This window comes from Protopterus annectens, chromosome 3.part1 (genome assembly GCF_019279795.1).
Source record: "Protopterus annectens isolate FY-2018-M chromosome 3.part1, PAN1.0, whole genome shotgun sequence".
NCBI lineage: Eukaryota > Metazoa > Chordata > Ceratodontiformes > Protopteridae > Protopterus > Protopterus annectens.
The window spans coordinates 425,438,692-425,461,591 of NC_056732.1; the positions used below are offsets into that span (position 1 = coordinate 425,438,692).

At 36.0% G+C, this 22,900-nt stretch overlaps 1 protein-coding gene across 1 annotated transcript in view; it reads right to left on the reverse strand.

Moving 5' to 3' along the window:
- The window catches only part of DPP6 (dipeptidyl peptidase like 6), a 2,722,860-nt gene that overhangs the window by 413,119 nt on the left and 2,286,841 nt on the right, over positions 1-22,900 (reverse strand). Inside the window, exon 15 of the mRNA XM_044066886.1 lies at positions 18,533-18,580. Within this exon, the coding sequence (XP_043922821.1) occupies positions 18,533-18,580 (48 nt within the window). The remainder of the gene's footprint in view (positions 1-18,532; positions 18,581-22,900) is intronic.

Sequence of the window (22,900 nt, forward strand, 5' to 3'; positions counted from 1 at the left end):
TAAATGCAGCACAAAACCATTTTATTGAAGGGCTCTTAAATTAGTTCTTTGGGAATTTCATACTAAAATTCCCCACAGTGAACTTTTTTTTACATGAAAATACACTACAGGGCTCATAAGTATCACACATAAATTATTAAATGCAAAATTCAATCTATAGAAAAATTCAGATACCTATTTTATAAGTTCAATAAGGCACTTAGTAGTGTGCATGGTGCGTAACCACAACGTCCTATGCATATCACATCAAAGCCTTACCTCTGCACTCTGTTTACTACAGATTGCTGAAAGGCGATTTATGCCTGGCATGCAAGGCATTCATGGCTTCTGACGGACCTTATCAACATAATGAACAGTACCAGAACTATTAGATCTAAGGATTTAAACTTTGCTTGTGACTTAAATAGGACATGTTGGAGAGACAAAAACATATCTTAGAGAATCCCCATTCTCTGGAATACATTTCCAACCATGGGAAGCAGAGCCCTACCCTAACCCTACTCAGCTGCAACCTGGACCAATAGATGGGAAATTGGAAATTCACCTCTGGTCTGACACCTATATCTCTAATAGATACAGGCAGCCACTAAATCATACCCTAAATAATATACACACCTTTTAATAGCCTGTATAGCTCAATAATTTGGGATAGATTGGGTTGTAAGACTAGGGCAGTATTTATGCCTCACAACACTCCTGAGCATATGCTAAAATGCAAATTGCCTCAAATTTTACTACACACACACACACACACACACACACACACACACACACACACACACACGTGCTACACACACACACACACACACACACACACACACACACACACACACACACACACGCTGCTGACAGGGGAATTTTCCTTCGTTTCCGGTATTGTGGGATCTCAGAGTTGGTATATGTAAGTTATTGTTGGTGCCAGGGAAGCAGGGGTGTCTTGTTCATTGCAAAAAATAACATTCCTCACATCAATAATTCCATTCTTTACTGTAGTTTACATGGGAGAGTGTAGTTTGAAGCAAGTACACATTGACCAAATGACAGAAAGCTGACTGATGAGTTGTACTCAGTCAGTTGCCAAAGATGCTCTAAGTTTTCAAAATATGTGTGTGCGTTTACATATACATGCGTGTGCTTGTACATACGATACACACAAGTGGGCACACACACACACACACACACACACACACACACACACACACACACACACACACACACACACACACACACACACACACACATTTATATACAGATATACACCCCCCCACACAGACACACCACTACAAGACAAAATTTTTAAAAATCCCCATGTATATTCCATTTATCCATTTTTGTACTGCCTTTATGCTTCCAATCATTTTAGTAATTTTACAGTTTTGGACTTCTTTGCAGCTTAAGAATATCACCTTTGTTACTGTTTTCTTTTATGAAGATAACTCTTATAGCGACTGATGTAGTGATACAAAATAATTTTTGGTGATTTTTTTTTTTTTTTTTACAGAATGAATTTTCTCTCTCTTTGAATGGATGAAGGTTTTGATTTTAGATTGTGGTGATGATTTAGTTTTTCTTTCTCAATTGCTTTCCGTTTGGGTTTTGGAATCATGATGGAAAGCTGGAGTATTTTATGGAAGTGTATTTTTATTATCTGGAGTTTTAATTTATTACTTTTCTAGATGTGGAAGCACTTTGTTTCAATTTGTTGTTTTTATGATCTCTTGAGCAGAGTTTAATATTTAGGTTTTAGAGCATTCCACATTAAGGTTTGTGACCATGCTGTGTTGCTTTGGGGACAAAGTGTGTGCTTGCCTCACTGTCTCAAACTAATTAAAGTTAGTAACTTATGTCTTTAGTGAAGGCATTGACTGGTCGTGTACTTCCTGGACTTGATGAATGAAAAACTGCATTTTCCAGGTTCATTTAAATTGTGGTTTTTTTTCCTAGTAAAGTCTTCAACTGTGGAACTGGTTGCATTCAAATGAGAAGGTATGCTTCTTCTTCAGTTTATTCTAATGCGTATATTATACTGATTTCTATAGGGTTTTGCTTTAGATTTTTCTTTAATGATTTTAAGAGTTCTGAACTATTCCTTCCTGCTTTGGGTATTTTTAAAGGTATTTGCTGGATGTCTCATTCCTTTACAAAAATATTTACAGCGTTTTGGTATAAGTGAATACTAGGTTAACTGCTATGAAGGGCTATTTTAAGCCTAGCCAATAGCCTGAGATCAGAATCAAACACTGCATGTTGTGTAGATTAGATGAAGACATTAACCATTATGCCATACTATTATTACTATTCATACACTTTGATCAGGTCTTTTCAGTTCTGGGAGAGGTTATCTTTAGGCTTCAGGATAATTCTTGACAGCTTTTTTGTATGACTTTCTCTTGAATTTAGGTGAGTATTTTTATCTGCATTTATGTTTTAAAGCATAAGCATGGTTATATTTTATACTTATTTTATAGGACTGCAGGCTCATCAGATTATAGGAGGTTACCAGGCTAACAGCCTTAGTGTCTTTTTAATCCTGGCCATTCATACTCTAATTTTTCCAGGTATAAAAATTTGCATTAGTGTAGGGAATGTGTTAAATAGTTCTTCTGTGTAAGTGGTATAATGATCATATTTTGTATATATTAAAATGTTTTGTTTTCTAATTTTTTTTTTTTGGTATAGTGATCACATTTTGTCTATATTCTGCATTCATAGATAGATTGTATTTAGAGTTTAGATGGAATTATATGTTTCATATACCTTTAAATGAAGAATGTTTTAATTGATTTTAATTGAACTTAATTGTTTGCTTAGATAAATCTGTGTATATAAAGACAATGTCAGTTTAGATGTTATGAGAGATCTGATGAAGCTACTTGCGAAAGCGCTTATCTGTGTCACAATAAATATTCCTGGATTTTCTGTACGTGGATCTACTTGACTTTTATTTTTAAAAAAATGTGGAATACTTGCTTTTGCTTCGTTCCGTTCATTTTACTTTTACATTTTGTCTATATTAAAATATCTTGCTTAGCAGTTTTATTTTTTATGCAGTATATAACCAATATTTTGAGTTTGAACAAGTTTATTTAGCAAATCAGAGGGTTGTGCTTCCATTTATGCTGTGAATGTAAGAGTCCTTACTGCTCAATATTAATTATACCCCTTTCTTCTTTTTTTTTTTTCAAATAGAAATTTTATTGATTTTACCAAACACATAAATCACAAACAAGTGCAGATTATCAATGTGCAGTAATATAGAAGAGAACAAAGGCACTGCTCATTATATACAATATATACAATTGTAATGCTTAAGATCAGTAAAAAGGGAGAGAAAAAAATAAACAACGCTGTGAATTCGCTTAATGTAAATCTAGACGAAAGATGATAATTATAAAGACTGCACACACTATATCACCCTTTGGCCAACATTTGAAGAACAGGTATGAAGAGGGAAATAATGTTAATCTTGATCTTGAGCCACTTTTAAGTTGAGATAGGGGTAAAGGGGAGAGATAAAGAAATTAATTATGCATATCTGTGAGTGGGAGTAGATAATAATGAATTTAATTTAATTTACAGTTGTTAACTGTCAGTAAAGAGCTCAAATATAATGTTCCAAAATTTCTGGTAGTAGGTCTTTTTGTGGGGGGGGGGGGGGGGGTCGTTATTAAACATTTTTGCGAAGTAATATATTTAACAGCCAAGTCCCTAAAACCTTTCCAGGACATCTTAGAGTGATCTATCCAATGTTTGGTAATATAGAATTTGACTAATAGACAAAGTGAAATTAAGATATGCAATTTTAATTTAGATAATTTAAGGTTGGTAATATGTAGCAATGCCATTTCCCAGGAGACAGTTGATTTATGGTAACCCATCTTGTCAAGTCTCACTTTGAGAGAAAACCAGAAACTGTGGGAGTATTTACAAGACCATAAAATATGAATGATGTCTGCATGGGAATAGAAACAGCATGTAGTGGCCACCTTTGGGTCAAATTTGTTTAAGTGAATTGGAGTGAAGTATAAGTTGTTGGTAACCATAAATTGTGTATAGATAAGCTTTTTAAATGGGGAAAACAAAAGTGAGGATTTAATAGCTGTTAGTTTCTGATATAACAGGTTTGTCCCTTGATATAGAATTGAGATTGTAAGTTTATAAGATGAGGACAACATACTTTTCTTACTGGCTAAGCTTTGTAACAAGTTGGCCAACAAGTTACAGTCAGAGTCACTAGAAGTATGGCCATGAAGCAGAGATGCAATCATTTTACTTACCTGTCTCAACATTATGATGTATTTTTTTTGGTAAGTTTAAGAGGGTTCAAAGATCTGTTAATGATGAGTGACTATGGTTATGGATATCCCATAGTGTATACTCCCTTATTAGTGGGTAGTCTGACAAATTTATCATGTTATTTTTCAGTTTGAGATTTGGATTAGGGTGGATGGGATGGAAAAGGAGAAGTGCAATTTCTAGATTTAGGGATTTAAATAACTCTTGGAAGGTTTTTGATTATGATCTTTAAGGTATGTTGTAGTTTCAGGTTTTTGAGAGTTGATGGACTTAAAAATGGGACAGCTTTAGGGTTAAATTTTCTATTTAGGGCATGGTTATGCCACATTTTCACCCAAAGAGGAGTCCAAGTTACAGAGTTTGGATGATGGTTGGCAATTGTAATTATTCTATTGGCGTGCATAATTCTATAATATAGTTGCAAATCAGGCATAGCAAGACCTCCCTTAATTTTTGGAAGGATAAGTCTTTGATATGCTACTCTTACTGATTTGGGTGCCATATAAATTTCGCAAAGGCTTTATGTATTCTAGTGAAAAAGGCATTGGGAGTGGAGGAAAGAGCTGCATGGAGATGACAGAGAAGCTTTGGGAGAATATTCATTTTTATGATAGAAGTTTTAGCTAGCATGGGGAGTTTCATCTGTTACCATCTAGGCATGTCTTGTGAAATAACCATCCATATTTTTGTTAAGTTGGAATGTAAAATGGAAGAGGAAGAGTGATCGTAGGAGACTCCTAAATATTTGAAGGAGTATACTATGTGGAAAGGTGAGTCTGGGAAGATATAAGCAAAGGTGTTCAAAGAAGTGACAATTTTCTTAGTGTCAGACATGGTGTGCTCAAAGTATAGGTGCAAGTCATCTGCAAACGCAGTCAAGCTGGTGTTGATACTGGGAATTCTGGAGATTGAGTGGTATGTTTTCTGCAATATGGATAGGAAGAATGGTTCTAAATATAAGTTAAAAAGAAGAGGGGACAAAGGACACCCTTGTCTAGTGCCGTTTGAGATTTTTATTGGTTGTGAATATTGTTTGTTTATATAAAGGCAGGTGAAAAAGCTATTATATAAAATTTTGATGATGTTGATGAATTTGGGGAGGAATGTCGAAGTAGGATAACACAGTGAACAGAAAATTCCAGTTAACCCTATCAAATGCTTACATGCATCTACTATCATTGCGTACCTTGGGTTTCTATCCTTCTTTGTAAGGTTAATCATGATTTCCACCATTAAAGTATTATCCCAGGTGTGTCTGTTGGACATGAAACCTGCTTGTTCTGCAGAGACTAGGGAATGAATAACTTTTTTAAGCCTTTCGGCAAGTATGACAGATAGACTTTTTATGTCAACATTCATAAGGGAGATTGGCCTGTTATTATTATGATTTGATTTATCAAGGCTATTTTTGAGGATTAGTATGGTCTTTGAATGGTTAATATAAAGGTCTACAATGCCATTACTTGATATGCAATTATAAAGTTAAGTAGGATGGGAGCTAAGATGTCTTTAAATGATTTAAAGATGTCTGGGGAGTAGCTGTCTGGTCCTGGAGCTTTCCCTAGTTTAAGGTTGCCAAAGGCCTTTATAATTTCTTGGATAGTCAGCAGAGATGAAAGGATAACTTTCTGGTTTTCGTTTAGTTTTGGAAAAGTGAGGTTGCTAAGATAATTTTCCATTTCTGTACATGGGGTTTGAAGCTTGCTGCTAGCATAAATATCAGAATACACTTGGTGGAATAAATGAATAATTTGAGTATCTGATTTATAAAATGTATCCTGATAGTGAATAAGGTCAATTCTGGGAGATTTAAGCTTATTTTCGATCAATCTAGCTAGTGCTTTAGAGGGGGATTGAATCTATTCAGAATATTTAGTTATAAATCTTAATTCTAGAAAGGAGTAATTGGATTGGTGTACTTCAAACAACTCTCTTTGTTTATTTATCATTTCACTTTCCATAGGTAGGGTGTAATTCACTTGAAGATTAACATCTAGATTGTTAATCTCGGACATTAGGTGGTTCTCCTTCGCTTTCCTTTTTTTTTGAGATAAGTGGATTTTTGGATGAATATACCCCTGAGAACAGTTTTACATGCCAGCTACCGAACGTCATATGGGATATCCAAGTCACGAGAGTCAGAGTTGAATTCATTTAGAGTATTAGTAATCTCCTCAATAACTGTCGGGTCTTGCAAGACGTTGCTTTTAAGAGACCAGTTAAAACCTCTCTATTAATTAGGGATGGGTTAGGTGTAAAGTTTATTCATTCTTAAAGCAATCTTTGAATGATCTGAAAAGAATCTTGGCTCAGCTGAGAATTTTATCTGCCAATTTGTTAGTATATGAGACATTAAAAAGAAATCTATATGAGACCAAGAATTATGGCACTTAGAGAAGTATGTATAGATGTTGTTGTTCCTGATATGACTATCAAAGGAGATGGGGTGGACCAGCTCGAAGTTAGAGATTAAGTCTATTAGAGCTAGGGAGGCTTGTGAGTTATATGTTTTGGATTTATTTTAGCGGTCCATAATAGGGTCAATTACTGAATTCCAATCCCCCCTAGGATATAAAGATGGTTAGGGAAATTAAGTAGCATATACTTTTAAAATAAATCCCTGCAGTCCTGAGCATGGTCCATAAAGGTTCAGGAATAAAATTGGTTTATCAAGAAGTGGGGTTAGGCACGTGAAATAACACCATCTACCCTCCTGGTCTACACCTTTGTCAATAATAGATGGTTTAAATGAATTCCTAATAATAATCGCTACCCCCTTAGACTTACAACTGGTTCTTGATTAAATAATGTCCTTTATCCATTTCCTGTTCTTTTCCTTTACCTAGTCTTCATCAATCATATGTGATTCTTGGATATAACAAATATCTGACTCTGATTTAATCAGTAAGTGCATTAGTAGCTTTCTTTTATTTTTATCCTGGAGCCCTCTGACATTCCAGGAGATCATGTTCCAGGCTTTATCTATACTTAAAGGGACTTAAGGTTAAATTATTTGCATTTATATAGTGGTCAAAGGGGAGTGAACTAATAGGTGGCTCGACCTTGAGCCTTAAACTAGGAATGTGCGTGACAGCTAATAAGAATACAGCATAAGACTCTCTCAAATCTACCCAAGTGCCTACCCACTTATCCCCAATATTTGAGAGAGACACAGAGAAATAGTAAATAGGAAAACATGACTTAAAAATAATTATGAAGTTGACAAGAATAAAAACAAAAACAATAACAATATTTACAAAGTATGTACATTTGTCCAATTCCAAAAATGCCACCTGTGACCCTTCTTGTCTTATCCATCTAGCTCCTATTGAGAATTCTACCAGCTATGGAAAGCAAACTAGTGCTTAGGTTTCAAACCCATTCATAATATAGACTTTTATGGAAGGAGAACTAATTAGGCAGCTTCTAACATAAGTATCAAAATAGTGATCCAAGTAAAAAATATCTAATAAAATAAAATAAACAGAACAATACATGCCTAAGAGCGAGCAGTTATTATTTTATATATTTAACTTTCATTCCCTTGTTACATGTTGCATAGTGATTTGAACCTGTAGTAATAACCAGAAATGATCAAGAATAGCATTTGTGTGAAAGCAAGAAGGCATACACATCAGTGATATCTTATTGTTCTAGCCAAGATATTTTAACACGTAGTAAAAGGTAAATAAAAGTTCAAACACATAGAACACAGACTTTCCCAGTTACTTATAATTCTTAGAGCATAAAGTCTCCAACTAGATTGATAAACTTTCAAATGGGCAAATTAAAACATATCGTGTTTTTCCCTAATAACCTAAGGCTTGCATTGTAACTGCACATTAAATCGCTGATATATGAGTGACTTTGGGGTGTGGAAAGAAGCACCCTAACTCACAACCAGTCTTAACAGAATACTGATTACTGGCAGTACAATCCAGATGAGTAGGAGCTCTAACAAGAGATTCACAGCAAGGCACGTCATGTGGATATGAGTAGGTGCCAGATTTGAATACCATTCCTTTCATAGATTTGTTGAGGAATTTGCCACACATCAGTATTTAATACAGGGATGTAAGTTCAGGGATTATTAAAAGGGAGAGTGTATTTTCACTCATTTACAGTGTAATCGGACCCATATAACTATGCTAGAGCTCACCTTCGTAAACAGCACATCTTGTAGAGGAAATATTCAGCTCTTGATGGTGAATTCTTTTGTAGCCAGAGAGTATACTACCAGGAAAATCTAGCAAGTAGGCATACAGGATTTTGCTACATCATGTAGGACAATCCAGATCAGTAGGAGGATGTTATTTCTCTTATTTCCTGGTTGAGTAGGTGCATATGTCAAAAGACGACATACTTGCCACCACTTATGAGACCTCCTGGCTAACCTATGATGCACTAATCATTCCTGGGACTTGCTGGTGAGTAGCAGAGATGACTTTGATCTATATTTTCTTTATTTTTAGTAACGGAATGTGAGAATCTATATTAAAATCAGTTAATTGGGACCAAAATGATCATATACAGTAGACGTGTCCAACCTGCGGCCCGTGGGCCGCATGCGGCCCTCAGAGCTCTTCCATGCGGCCCTCAACCTCTAACTGCAACATCGATGTACACATACCCCAAAACACTTTTTTTGTTTTGTGTTTTTCACTCCCGTGACCTGTAACACTAATGTCAGTGTGCGCATGTGCCAAAGCACCCTTCTAGTTTTGTTTTTGAGCCAAAAAAGGGTCAGTGTGTTTACGCCATTATTTTGCACCGAACAATCAGTGTGTGCGTGTGTGTGTGTGTGTGTGTGTGTGTGTGTGTGTGTGTGTGTGTGTGTGTGTGTGTGTGTGTGTGTGTGTGTTCTCGCTGATGAGGGACTCATGTATGGATTTGCCACTGTTGCCTTTGAAAGGGACAGCAATTACCTGTGTTAATAGGAAAGTACAAAGTGAGTGAGTGCATGCATTAAAGCAGAATTGTGTGCATGAAAGTAGAAGAAGAGTGTGTGTGTATATGTGTGTATATGTGTGCATGACAGAGAGAGGCACATGCACAAAGAGGCTAACAACGATCAGTCTACCTACTGAACACAAACAAGTTAGCTTACCAATATATCATACATTAAGAGTACACTTTCATTAAATTGTGGCTTTCCTGACAGGGAGAGTGTTGTATTGAACATGAACTCATACCTCTTAACTGTATGGATTTTCAAAGAGTGTCTGAATTTTTGCTTCATTTTCCAATATGTGTCTTTTGCTTAGGAAATAAAATTAGTCATCCAAGGTAATGCAGTTCCAGGGAGTAAGAATGAGACAGCAACCTAGGGTTAATGGGTCAGTAGTGGACTGACTATGTAGGACTGTAGCATATAAAGTTGTATTGTTTTTTCAGACAAGCAAAAAAGCACCTAGTACTGTTTTTTCATTGGTGGGTTTTAAGCAGTGATAGATTGGACAACAGTAAGCATAGCTTTGGCGGATCATCAATACTGGCAAATCAAGTGGGCACAATGTCATTTTTTAAATGTTGGGGATTTTAGTGTGTATGTATGTGCTTATGTGTTGGGAGTGCTGCAACATTAGATGATTATTAAAGACAGACTTACAGACTGTGGAAAATATGTTTCTTTGTTTCAAAACCTAATACTTGGGTACGCAGCTTCTTGCCATTTACAGTGGATGGATAGTTACATTTAATGGACAATGTATTAGCGTGGGCCTGTGGGGTTCTGAAGGATGCCAAGTCTACAACAGCCAATGTCTTGTAAAGTGACCTGGAAATGGATATTGGGATGTTACTGAAAAAATATAGTAAGTGGGCTTAGAAATATAGTTTAATTAAACAAAGTGTACTTTCAGTTTACAGGCCATAATTTAATTTATTTCAGGTAGTCCAGATACTGGTAGATTGTATACCATTAGACTTAATTAGGGAGAGATGTTATTCTGGGGAAACAAGCAGCTCTAGTTTCAGTGAAAGCTCTGTGGTTGCTTGCAGGTTCATAGGTTAGTACTAAGCTAACTGCCCTTGCGAGCCATTTTAAGCTTAGCCAATTATCCCTTGTGAGACTCAAACCCTGCACCTTGTGCTTGTAAGGCAAACACCTTAACCATTAGGCCACCCTCCCTAGGAAGTTGCAGGATGTTGACGCAATGGGTTTTATTTATTATTTTTAATGCATTTGTCATTTCAAAGCATGGTTTTCTTTGATGCAAAAGAAGGCATGACTGAATGAGCCATATAATGTTTGACAATGATGGAATAGAAAGATTATAAGTGATGTATAATGTTTGCAGCTACAGTTGTTTCAATGGTCTCTGTGATGCATAACTATTTTTGCGGCTGTGTCCCACTTTCATTTTTTGCTTTGTCCAGATTTCTTGCTCTAAGGTTGAGAGGTATGGTTCCATACAAAATCAGAAGTTGTATTTACCTTGGAAGACTTTTAGGCATAATTATGAAAAACAGAGCCTTTTTAATATCTCTGCTTATTTCCAATATAAACTGCCATGTAACCTTGCAAATAACCTTCTTATTAAACTACTTTACTTCTTTTGGAATTGACAGGTATGATTCATCTGTTCGGACATAAGCACAGAGTGCTAATGTGACTTTGATTTCTTGCAGCAGTCTGTGGTTTACATAATCAAAATAACTTTTCTGTGTTTCTGGGTGTGTAATCAAGTTAACAGTTTTAAAGATGTTTTCCAAAAATAAATAAATATATAATAAATAAATAATCCTCTCTACACTTTGAGCTATTGACAAAGTCTGGGAATTTGTTTTTTTCAAAAGTGAAGGTCAGCATTACAGCTCAGTAAACTGTCAGTCTGTGAGTAACTTCTGCACAAATTAAAATGTCTGAATGTCAAATGGCTTTAGATTGGAGGGAAGTTTATTTGTATTTATTTTATTTTATTTTACATTTGTTTACTGGGGAAGTCCGAATGGACACAGGTCCATTTTCAGCAGAGGCTCGGGGAGAAAAGCTCTGAAAATAACATAAAACAATATAATACAATACATGAGAGAGAGAGAGAGACAGCAAATTATGGATGTAGTACTCATACAATATGGCAGAGATTACATCTCGTAACAGTGAGAATCATTGAGGTACAGAATAAACTTAAAAACATTTTTTTACAGTTATAATTACAGCAAGGCAAATATCAATGATTTAAGGTTTTAGGAGAAAGTTCTGAAACAATCTTTTGGTATGGATAAACCTGGGGATTGACACAAGTTATATGTTTACACCAGTATGTAGCATTATAGTTTATGGTTTTCTTATTGATTTACTTTTTGCCGAGCAGTTGTTTGTTGATTTATTGATGGTCCTTTTGGTGGTGGAAAATTACATGGATGAATCCATCTCTATTATGATTTTTTTTTCAGATATTTTGACTTCCAGACAATTTCATTCAGTGAGTGAGTGTCATGTGATTACTGAGGTTTCCTATTTTACAAGTAGGGGCTTATTGCGTGTGTGTGTGTGTGTGTGTGTGTGTGTGTGTGTGTGTGTGTGTGTGTGTGTGTGTGTGTGTGTGTAAGAGAGAGACAGATTTAATATGTATACTGAATATAATTTTGCAAATGGAATTCTTAGTTAAACATGCCCCTCTTCTTGGGCAACTAGACTTGAGTAACCAATATTAGATCTTAGCCATCCAGCTGGGAAAGGTTAGTATGTGGATTTTCCATGTGGTTTGATGAAGGCTATGCTACTTACCCAAGGACTACGTTTATGGCTATCCATCCAGCCATTGTGTTGCTGAACTACATTGTTTGATAATGAGAGGAGCTTTTTACAGAAGTTGAAGGTTTTTGTGTCAAGAACCTGTCCATAAAAAGTGGCTTGTTTATGTTGCAGTGAAGGCTGTGGTCTTTGTAGGGAGCGTTTTAAGTATAACCAGTATTTCTGATGTAGAGGAAGTCTCTTAAGGCAGGATCTTTCTTAGTCTGGAAAGCAAGCCAATGATGAAATGTATAGGGGCCAGTGAGAGACAGAGGAAAGCAAGAAGCTTTTTAGTCTGTTTGGATAACTAAGTGAACTCAGTCCTTTGACCTTTTTTGTCAGAAATGGTTGTAGTCTTTGTTTTGGCAGGGTGTTTTGCTGAGGCACATGCCAAAAGGGGCATTGCACTCAATAATGGCTCTTGTAAAGGAAGAATACAGGGATGTTATGACCTCCTTGTCCCTGGATGAGATACACTTACTAATGAAGTGGGCCATGTAAAAAGCTTTCCTTACAACGGAGACAACGTGGTGGTCAAAAGTCAGATTTGTATCAACCTGGGTGCCCAAGTACCATATGACTGATTGTGTGGTTACAACACTGTTATTAATGTGATAATTTGTGGGGACATCACTCTCCTCAAAGGGGATGATGATGCATTTTTTGGCATTTAGCTTGAGGCCATATTTCTGGCACCAGTTATTTGTTTGGGTGAGACCCTTTTGTAGCTTATTCAGAATTGCTTTATTAAGTCAGTAATGTGAATTCTTTACTTTATTGCAAATTTGTTGACTTATTTTTGTGGATTATAGTATTGTAGGACTGCTGATATTGACATTTTAAGTAGTTTGACTGCTGGAATGGTTTTCCTAGTCAGAAATGCTAGTGCTGTAGTGAATATCTGTTTATTTGTAAAAAAACAAAAAAACAAAAAAAAACACACACACACACATATATATATATATATATATATATATATATATATATATATATATATATATATATATATATATATATATATATATATATATATATATATATATATATATATATATATATATATTTTTTTTTTTTTTAAACTAAGATGTTAGAGTTAACTGTTAGATTAGAGAATTAGAATTAGAATTAGAATGAGAATTTTAAGGCAAATATTAGGCATTTATTACATTTATTCATTGTTCAACTGCACCTAACAGCCAGGAGGTCGACTGTGGTCTTCCGGAGCAACGAAAGGGTTAACTATATGATATATTTTATATGCGGCCCCAAGACCATTTCTGTTCACTCAATGCGGTCCCAGAAAGCCAAAAGGTTGGACACCCCTGATATACAGACTCCAGTAGTGAAATTATTGTTGAAAACATCTCAGCTAAGCAACCGGAACTGATGCAAAACATTTTATGAAAATAGGGTTAGCTTCCTTGGGGGAAGTCATTGTAAGTTTAATATCTTTGTGATAGAAGGACAATGTATTCAGAAACCTCATTTGAAACTTAATTTTGCGTGTAATGAGGTCTGCACAGTATGGAGACAGTTTATGGCGCTTTTCTTTGATTTCTTGGGGGAGATCCTGAGAGATGGAGATTGTATAAGAGTTCCAGGTGAAGTGTTTTAACTTTTTATATGCTGAAAGGATGGCTTGGACATCTTGATGGTTGAGAAGTTTAACTTAAATTGACCTTGGTGTATTGGTACTTTGTAGTTTTTGGAGGGCTCAATGTGCTCTTTCGATAGTGCATTCCGCCGGATGGTCTCTTGGATGAAGCAGAGTACAGAAAATTTGTTTTAAAGTAGGAAGCAGTTGACTTTGCTTGTACTTTTCTGGTAAATCCCTGATAATAAGGTTGTTTTGCTTGCTCCTTGCTTCCAGGTCCAAATCCAAAAATTTTAATTGAATATCCGAAAGTGTCTTGTCCTTGTTTTTTAGTTCAGGTTTTAAGTGTGCAATTTCTAGTTCATTAGCTTTGGATCTCCCTTCTACTAACTCTAATCTGTCAGCAATTTGGTTGATTGTTGTTCCAAGGGTATTTAGTTTATCAGAAAATCCTTGTATAGCAGATTGCAAAGGTAAAAGGGCGCTTTTCAGCTCTTCCATCTGTATGGTGACATTGGCTTTCTGCTTAGTGGATTCTTTCGCTAATTCTTGTTGAGTCTTGGATGTTTTTTGCCTTTTAGGGAAAACATCTTTTTCTGGGGATGAAATAGCTGATAGTTTAGTTTTTGATGTCAGAGTGTCCATAATTTCTATATCTTTAGGCATTTCCTCACCTTGGCTTTGCCTGAATCTTCCTTCATGGTTGCTGTCTGCTGCTGGGGCGCTGAAGCCTTCAGGCCTCTATTTTCCATCTGTATGCTTGTTTTGGCGACTACTGGGTAGTAAAACTGAGTTTAACTCATAGCTTTACTGGACTTTAAGATGATTCAAGTAGAATCAGGCTCAGTGCAGGTATTTCTTTTCAGATGAGAGTTCTTTTTTTAGGATTTGCTGGTTTATTGCAGTAATTCAGCCAGATAGTGTAAGAGCTATGTGGAGAGGGTATTGCTCAAACGACCACCATCTTGGAATCCCCATTATACCCCGTTCCTGATGATGTCAACAGAGTAGTGTTAAATTCTTGACTGCTTGGTGGCACAGATAGAGTGGTGGTGGATGCTTATTAACATATGTAGAGTGAAAATAAGCAAAAAAAAAACAAAACCTTTACTTTCCATCTTAAATATGTGTTATTATTCCAGTGCTTTAGTTTTTAGTAGTTTCCACTGATGCATATGCATACAAGGCAAACAGATATTTACAAACTGGGTAGTGAAAACTAAACAATTAAATTGATAGCTATCTTTGCAGATCTGTTATATGCATGGAAAAAGCTTATGCAGTTCACTGGGAATTCAAATTAAGTCAAAGATTCCAAACAGACTTCAAAATCCAACAAACTGCCACCACTTTTAAAAGTCAGTTAACAAGTAAATGACTGCCAAATCCAGAAAATCTTAAAAAACGAAATCAATAGAAATAACAAAAAGCACAGAAATACATACTCCCACCTCAAATGCATTACTAATGCTGAATAGAAATAATTATAAAAAAGAAGTACAGAACAGGAATCAGGACTGCAGGACTAAATCCTAAATTTAAGTAAATTACCTGCTCATCAACAGTAAGCCATCCTAAAGTTAGTGAAAACATAAAATGCACAAACAGAAAGCAAACAGAAAGCAGCAATTGCAACCTAGGAGTCAAACTACAAACATATACACAAATGCAGTGCAAAGAATCTGCCAGACATTATTTGACCTAAGAGTTAAAGTTAAATTTGAAGAAACAGAACACAAAATTAAAACACTGCATAAGTGCAAATGCATATCAGAACAGAAGTAAAGTACACATAAAGGTTACCAGAAAAAATAATTAAATAGCGATAATTATTACATTATCAACTTAACTGACTTAAGAAAGATGATAGGGTAGGGAGCATTACTGCTTGCATTTTTTTTACCTTTTTTGGACTTGCCAGCAAAAGACTTGCATTGCAAATATTTTAGGGTGCAACAATCATTACATAAACTAAATCCACTTAAAAATAAAGGTGGAAGGGAATTACTGCTTGCATAGATGTATCTTTCAGTTCTGGGAGTTGATACTAAAATTATTACTCTTATAACAATTTTATGAGCTTGTATTACTGATATATCAGTCTGTGCAACAGCAAACAAGTTTCCCTGAAAACTTTAGACAAAAATTTAACACGATAAACATTTTAAAACACTGCAAAGATATCAATTAGTTAAATAGGCAAATTATTTTACATTAAACTACACTACAGAATATATGAAAGCACGATACATGGATGACTAAATGTAAAATTCAAACAGAAAAAAGTGCCCATTTTATAAGTGCAGCAATCAACATGGACGTATGTATGATACTGATATTACCACGTCTGCGGGTGTAGTGAGTCACCTGCCAGCATCTGTGTCGTTGGATCATATCAGATTATGAATTTCTACTTACCCACTCTGCTCCCTTTTCACTATAGCAGATACAAACATGAAGTCATTTGTAAAGTGACATTAAACCAAGTAGGTAACTTGCAAAAACACTAAAAATTCGATCATCCACGGGACCCAAGCACTCAACCTCCACAGATATACAAATATCGAAGCAGTACATCCAATCTGGAATCCCAATAATGGAATACAGTGTAGAAAAATACGCGAACTAGGCAACAAAGTTCTAATTTTATTATATTCTGTAAGCGCTTTCACCTCTCGGCTTCATCAGACAAATAGCTACAGAAATCTAATCATTTAAATATCAAACAAACATAGCTCATTGGTAGGTGAAATAACGCGTCACTAAAACAGCGTAAAAAATGATTACATGAATCATAAAGCATCTGATCATTCAATTTAAAAAAGTTGTAATTAAAATCTCATGTGTATCTAACTTCATAGTTAAAACTATTATAAATTCATATACATACACTAAGAAAAACCTGTAAATAAATATTGAAATAAAATAAAATAAATAACATTCAACTCATGCATATAACATTCTCAAGTATAGCATCCTAAATAAATACAATGGTCAAGCTGACACTGTTAACCTTCTCTTCTTTAAGATGGGTTTAAGTGAGGCTTTATCATTAAGACCAGGTGGTCTATCTGCTTGACATCTAATAATCCACCTAAGCTCATTCTCTTCTGTAAATGTATGGATATCACCCCCTCGTAAACTTTGTCTAAAGGCTTGAATCACTAAAAAAGTGAATGTATGACTGGAACCCTTATCCATAACATGTTTCGCTAAAGCATTAGTACTATTGCCTACGCGGATATTATACATGTGTTCCCTTATGCGTTCCCTGAATCTCCTATTAGTAGGTAACTTGTTAATAGATACCTATATATTTATTTGTGTATGCTGATCAGAAGTCTAAAAGAGCAGGGTCCATTTATGATGGAGGGAATTAGGAAGGAAAGCTCTAATAAATGATAAAACATAATTAATAAACAAAATGCATTTTACATTACTGATGGACAAAAACACACCATTTAGTCTACAGTACAATTGACATAAGCAAGCAGTGCGAATTATATATCCATGAGATGTCTTACATAGTGGATATGAGTTTTTTTTCTTCACTGCTCTGTGGTTTAGGGTTCAATCCTGACAGTCACAGTATTCATGGAGTCTGCTTGTTGTCTGTGTAAGCAATGGCTTTCTTACAACATATTGTTTCCTTTCATTGCTTATGAACATAATGCTGGCTTTGATATATTACACTATCCACTTACATTTAATGTTTTTATGCCATTGTGACTGAAAGGGGCCTGATAAGGTCCAGTTAACTTAAAATTTTAAACATTAGCAATATACACTACTCAACACAGAAGAGACTGATAGGGTAATAATGAAAATATTAACCAACACAGATGTATCTTTAGTATAAACTAGATATAGCAAGACTGGCCATTGCCATCATGTCAGGGATTGATGAAAAATACAGAAAGTAGAGAAGAGGCCTACTAGTTGTGTATAGCAAAATAATAAAGTTAACAAGGGTAGGACTTTTATAAGGGATGAGAGAAATATGAGGGGAGTACAGGTGATACACACAAGAAAGACCAGGACTGCCAGAATGAAGTGTGTGTGTGTGTGTGTGTGTGTGTGTGTGTGTGTGTGTGTGTGTGTGTGTGTGTGTGTGTGTGTGTGTGTGTGTGTGTGTGTGTTTGAGTATATGGTCAGTGCATGTATGCACATGGAAAATGTTGCTGCACAAAGGTTAAGCTATCACACAGTATTAATAACAGGAACATTAAGGAGAGCTATCAGACACTTTATGAAATATACTATGGGAGTAAGTCAGCAAGCATTTATTTGAATAAGTCATCTAGTAGCTCAAATATCTGGATTTCCAAGCTGAAACACATCCTAAACAGTAAATAATAATAATAATAATAACAGAGAAATACAGATATATGGATGAACCTACACCAACATGTGTGTTCCTTATAACATTTAATTAAAACTGCATTTCACTGGAATCAGTAGTTCTACTTGCTTTAACCTGTGTGTGTGTGTGTGTGTGTGTGTGTGTGCGAGTGTGTTTGTGTGTGTGTGTGTGTGCGTGCGAGTGTGTTTGTGTGTGTGCGTGTCTGTGTTTGTCCTCTTGTTTGAATTTTGCATCTCATGTACTCTATTTTCAGTGAACTGTTTTAAGTAAAACTGTACTTCTGTTGTTGGAGTTCCTAACACTGAAGTGGCCCCATACTGATAATGAGTTCCCGGAGTACGTGGTGTGTTGTTGTTTACTATGCAAGGAATAATGTTTGAACATTTCTTCAGCATTCAGCACAATGATTATGCATTCCTCTTACTACTCTTTTCTCAAATGATTGTATATTTTCCGTAAGCAGCTGTATAACATTGCAAGCCTGACTGAGCTCTGCATATTTTATACCTTTGCTATGGCATGTTTATTCTTTAAGTCTTACCTGTACAAATGCCGCCGTCTTGGTGCATCTTCTGTACTGAGGAAGTATCTGTGAGAAGGAAATTAAAACATTCCACTTATTTAGTCTGACTTAGAAAAAGAAGGAAAACATACATACTCATATGACACAGTTAAAGTCTGATGTTCATACAGAGGCAACTATGTTCTGAATTTATTGTCATCTTTATCTTTATGTGCTCTGTTATGAAACAATAGTGTCAAGATTTTCATTCCACTATCAATAAATCTGTACAAAGCTATTCCATTGTTTGAGAGGAGTAGCAAGCCCCTACCCTTTAGAAACTTTCTTCCTGGTTTTATAAGAGGCTTTACCTTCTTTTCCTCCCATACTTACTATAAATAACACAAGGGTGTACCACAAGAATAAAATGTGTTCAGACTCCACCGATACTATTTATTTCACTATTGCTAAATGAAATCACACTGATTAAAGCTATGTAAGCACTTCTGGAGTCATGCAAATTCTGAAATCTTGTATCACAATTTAACATCCCATGTAGCAGGTCCTGCAGCATTGGACCATGTAATGACCATGTGATTAACACCTAGCCCATGTAGCATAGCAGAGGCCACAGCTTTGTGTCATGACAACCTGTACTACCCAGTATATGTAGCAAAAACAGCAGGTACACTGATGTGCAAGCAGAATAATGTCTCCATCTTCCCCCCGGGGTTACCTTCTACTCATCATCATATATTAACTTGCAAACTCCCTGCAACCTTTGGTTATGTAGCCACATCACCTCTTATTTGGAATTCAGTTCATGACATTTAGCTTAGTCATGGAAACAGCCCACCACAGTGACACTATAAACCATGTATAGTCACTTTAGTGGGCATGCTTAAAAAAGGACTACCTCCAGCAGAAAACCACCTGTGGTAGGGCTTACCATAGGCAGTTGCCCATTCTGAATCTCTGACAAAGTTTTGTTTACCTTATTGTTTATTCATTAAATGTTTTTCACTTTAGTAACAATACATTTCATTTCTTGGAGTTGATTAAACTGTTTATCTTTGTGAGTTGGATGTATAGATTTTATATGCATACTATGCAAAGTAACTTTTTTATACATTGCAAGGAAATAGAAATTTTGTCTGTTTGTTTTAAGCATTATTTATGATAAATGAAGTGCGATTTTGGGCTTGGGTGCTTTAGACAGGTTAGGTGGATTTAGTGTGTGCACTTTTCTCCATTTGGAATAGGTGTTATGACAGATGAGTTTTAGGTGGTTATTCTAGGTGGGAGAGTATGTTTTCTGGAAGACTTATTTTTCTTTTTCTTTTATGTCTGTACACAGTGTAAGCTTTTATTAAAATTTTTACTAAGTTATTAAATATAGAGGTGTAGTGGAATTCTAGTAATTTTGATGACAAAACAGGAAGTTCTAATCTGTCCTTGATGATGTGCCAAGACTGCAGATATATAACTGTTATCTATACAGTGCACCAGATATGAGTTTTTATCTGAGGTACACACACATACACATACACATACACCCACATGCACATACACCCACACGCACATACACGCACACACATACACACACACACACACACACACACACACACACACACACACACACACACACACACACATGCGGGCACACACACACACACACACACACACACACACACACACACACACACACACACACACACACACACACACACACACACACACACACACACACACACACACACACACACACACACACTTCCATTGTGGCAACTTTTTTCACCATCCCTTCTTTTTCTTTCTACATACTTTTTGACAGCACACACGCCAACCTTCAGGGCACCCCACCTGGATTTCAGCCAATTGATACCCCCCCTATATTGGGTATTGCCAGCACTAGGTAAAAGCCCCTTCAAAGGCTTGACAGTTAGACATCCATAAGCATGTTTTGTTAACAGTGATCCACAAACCATCAGCCCGCATCATAGTCAGCTGCCCAAGAAACGTCTTACTAGTCCCATCAAATGGATTATCCTGACTAGCAGCTCATGGGCCCACACGGAGGAACTGATATCACCATCAAACCCTATCTGTGTGGCTTGTTACCCACTGAACGGCTGACCAGACCTACACCACTGCCAAAATTTTGTCTTGTATGCCAGGGGCCCCATAGCAATGCAAAGCCCTTATTCATTCACATGGTCAGGGCATTTCTGACAGAGCCTAATCCAACCCGCCTGATGAATGACAGAGGAAGTGCATGATAACGGAGCATTCAACAACCTCCTTTAAATGTGTACATGCTCTAAAACACACAGCCTCAGAGTGTTATTGTCACTAGTTTGCAATATCAAGCTTTCTAACACCAGTCATTGGCTTCATCCAATCAGGAATCACCCTCCATTCCTATCAAAATGGTCAAGCTGACTTCCACTGCTCAGTCTCATCCAGCCCTCCAGGTCTTCCACTGCCAGGCCACTTGGTGGAGATGGATAATCTGGAATGCAATGTGCCCTTTATCTCTATGACACAGACTTGGGTTTTCAATCCATCTTCTTAAATGAAGCATTTTATAGTATTATACTGTATAAAGACATCTATGCAAATTATCAAGTTTTTTCCACAGTAATTACAAAATCATGATTGGGACATCAATTACATACTAGTTTAAACCAGTTGAATAACATGACACTTGATCATTACTTGGAATTCATACCTCAGCAAATGCCAATGACTTCTAAAGATTTTATAATTGTTTTAGTCACTGTCACAGCAGTTTTACTTATCTCCAAGATGGAAATGTGCTTAGCTTGGGTTTGTAAGCCATCCCTGTAATCTTAAAATATCGGTTAATACTTGGCAATTAGATTTCCATTTCATAGTAACAATTTTCTTACATTCTAACACTATATGTATGAAAGAAGTGTAACTATTTTACTCAGTACTACTTAATCACTACAGGAGCTGGTTTGAAGGACCTTTTACATTTCTACTTTAAACCAATGGGGTTTAGTCCACTACAAAAATATACATCTACATATCACACTAGAGCCAGTTATACCTCCAGCATGTACTGCTTGCTTTGAGAACCTATGCACCAATCTTAATGGAGTAGAAGTATCTGTGGAAACATAGTTTCACTGCAGCTGAAAAAAAAAAAAACAATATAGATACTAGCTAGATGCCATGGGAACTGTGGAACTCCAGCCTATGTAGCCTGTGAATCCATTCTATGTACTTCTGAGAATTACTCCTCCTGTGCAGCTCAGGTTCTCATTGGCCATCATTGTTGCCTGTTTACATAGCTTGCTTACCTTCGGATAATTTCATATAAGTACACTTGTTACTGCATTACATCTAGCTGCATACTTCTTATTTTGTGTTCCCTAAATACAGGCTGTGATCTGTTTCCCCACACAATGGTCCCTTGGAAGTTACTATGAGGCTTCAAGTTTAAGGGTTGTGAGAGGCTTGACCCCCACATGAAATGTGCAAGGGACTTGACCTATGCAGAAAAAAATCTATTTGATTTGTGCCATTTGAAGGAATGTCATTGTGTTTTCATTGGCAATTATTGCTAGAGGCCTTTCATAACTATTGTTGCAAGCTTGCATAGTGGAATCCAGATGCATTATTATTTTTATAGCAAATTTAATCCTCCAAGTTTAGTACATTCTTCTATTTTGTGAAGTTTGGCTCAGTTCACTTTTATTGACTGCCATATGTGATAGTCCAGTGATCAAAATCTGGTTTTATTTTGTGAGATTTATTCTAACTTAATGTTCCAATCAGCATTCATTCCTGGATAATTTGTCTGTGCTAGCTATAGTATTTTGGACTTTTCTACTTATTCAAAATTTTGAACATAGGCTTGTTATCTCTAAGATGTCTTACAGCACAATAAGTGACAGTGATTTCTCTTCAAAAGTCTGTAAGACACTTCATGAAGGGTTGGAGGGTTGGAACTTCTAGACTGTACTTATACTTCAGCGACTTTAGGCCTGTGATCTTTTTAGGTAGGTATCATTGGGATTTTTCTAATTATTTGATATGTTTAGTGAGATGCATCCCAAATGAGGCATTGCACTCAATAATTGATCTAATCAGCACTGAGTATAAGGGGGTGGTTACTTCTTTAGACCTTGAAGATATTCCTTTTGCAATTACCTGTATTAAATAAATGGATTTGCTATCAACTATTGTCACATGATGGTCAAAATTGAAGCCATTTTTACCCCGTGTTCCTAGTTTCCAATATACATTTTAATTTTGTAGTGGTATGTTGTCTGCATAATATGATGAGTTGAGGGGTTCACCTTCCAAAAGAGACAATACAACACTGTTTAGCATTTAGTTTGAGCCCATTTTGAGTACATTAAGAGATTACCAAGA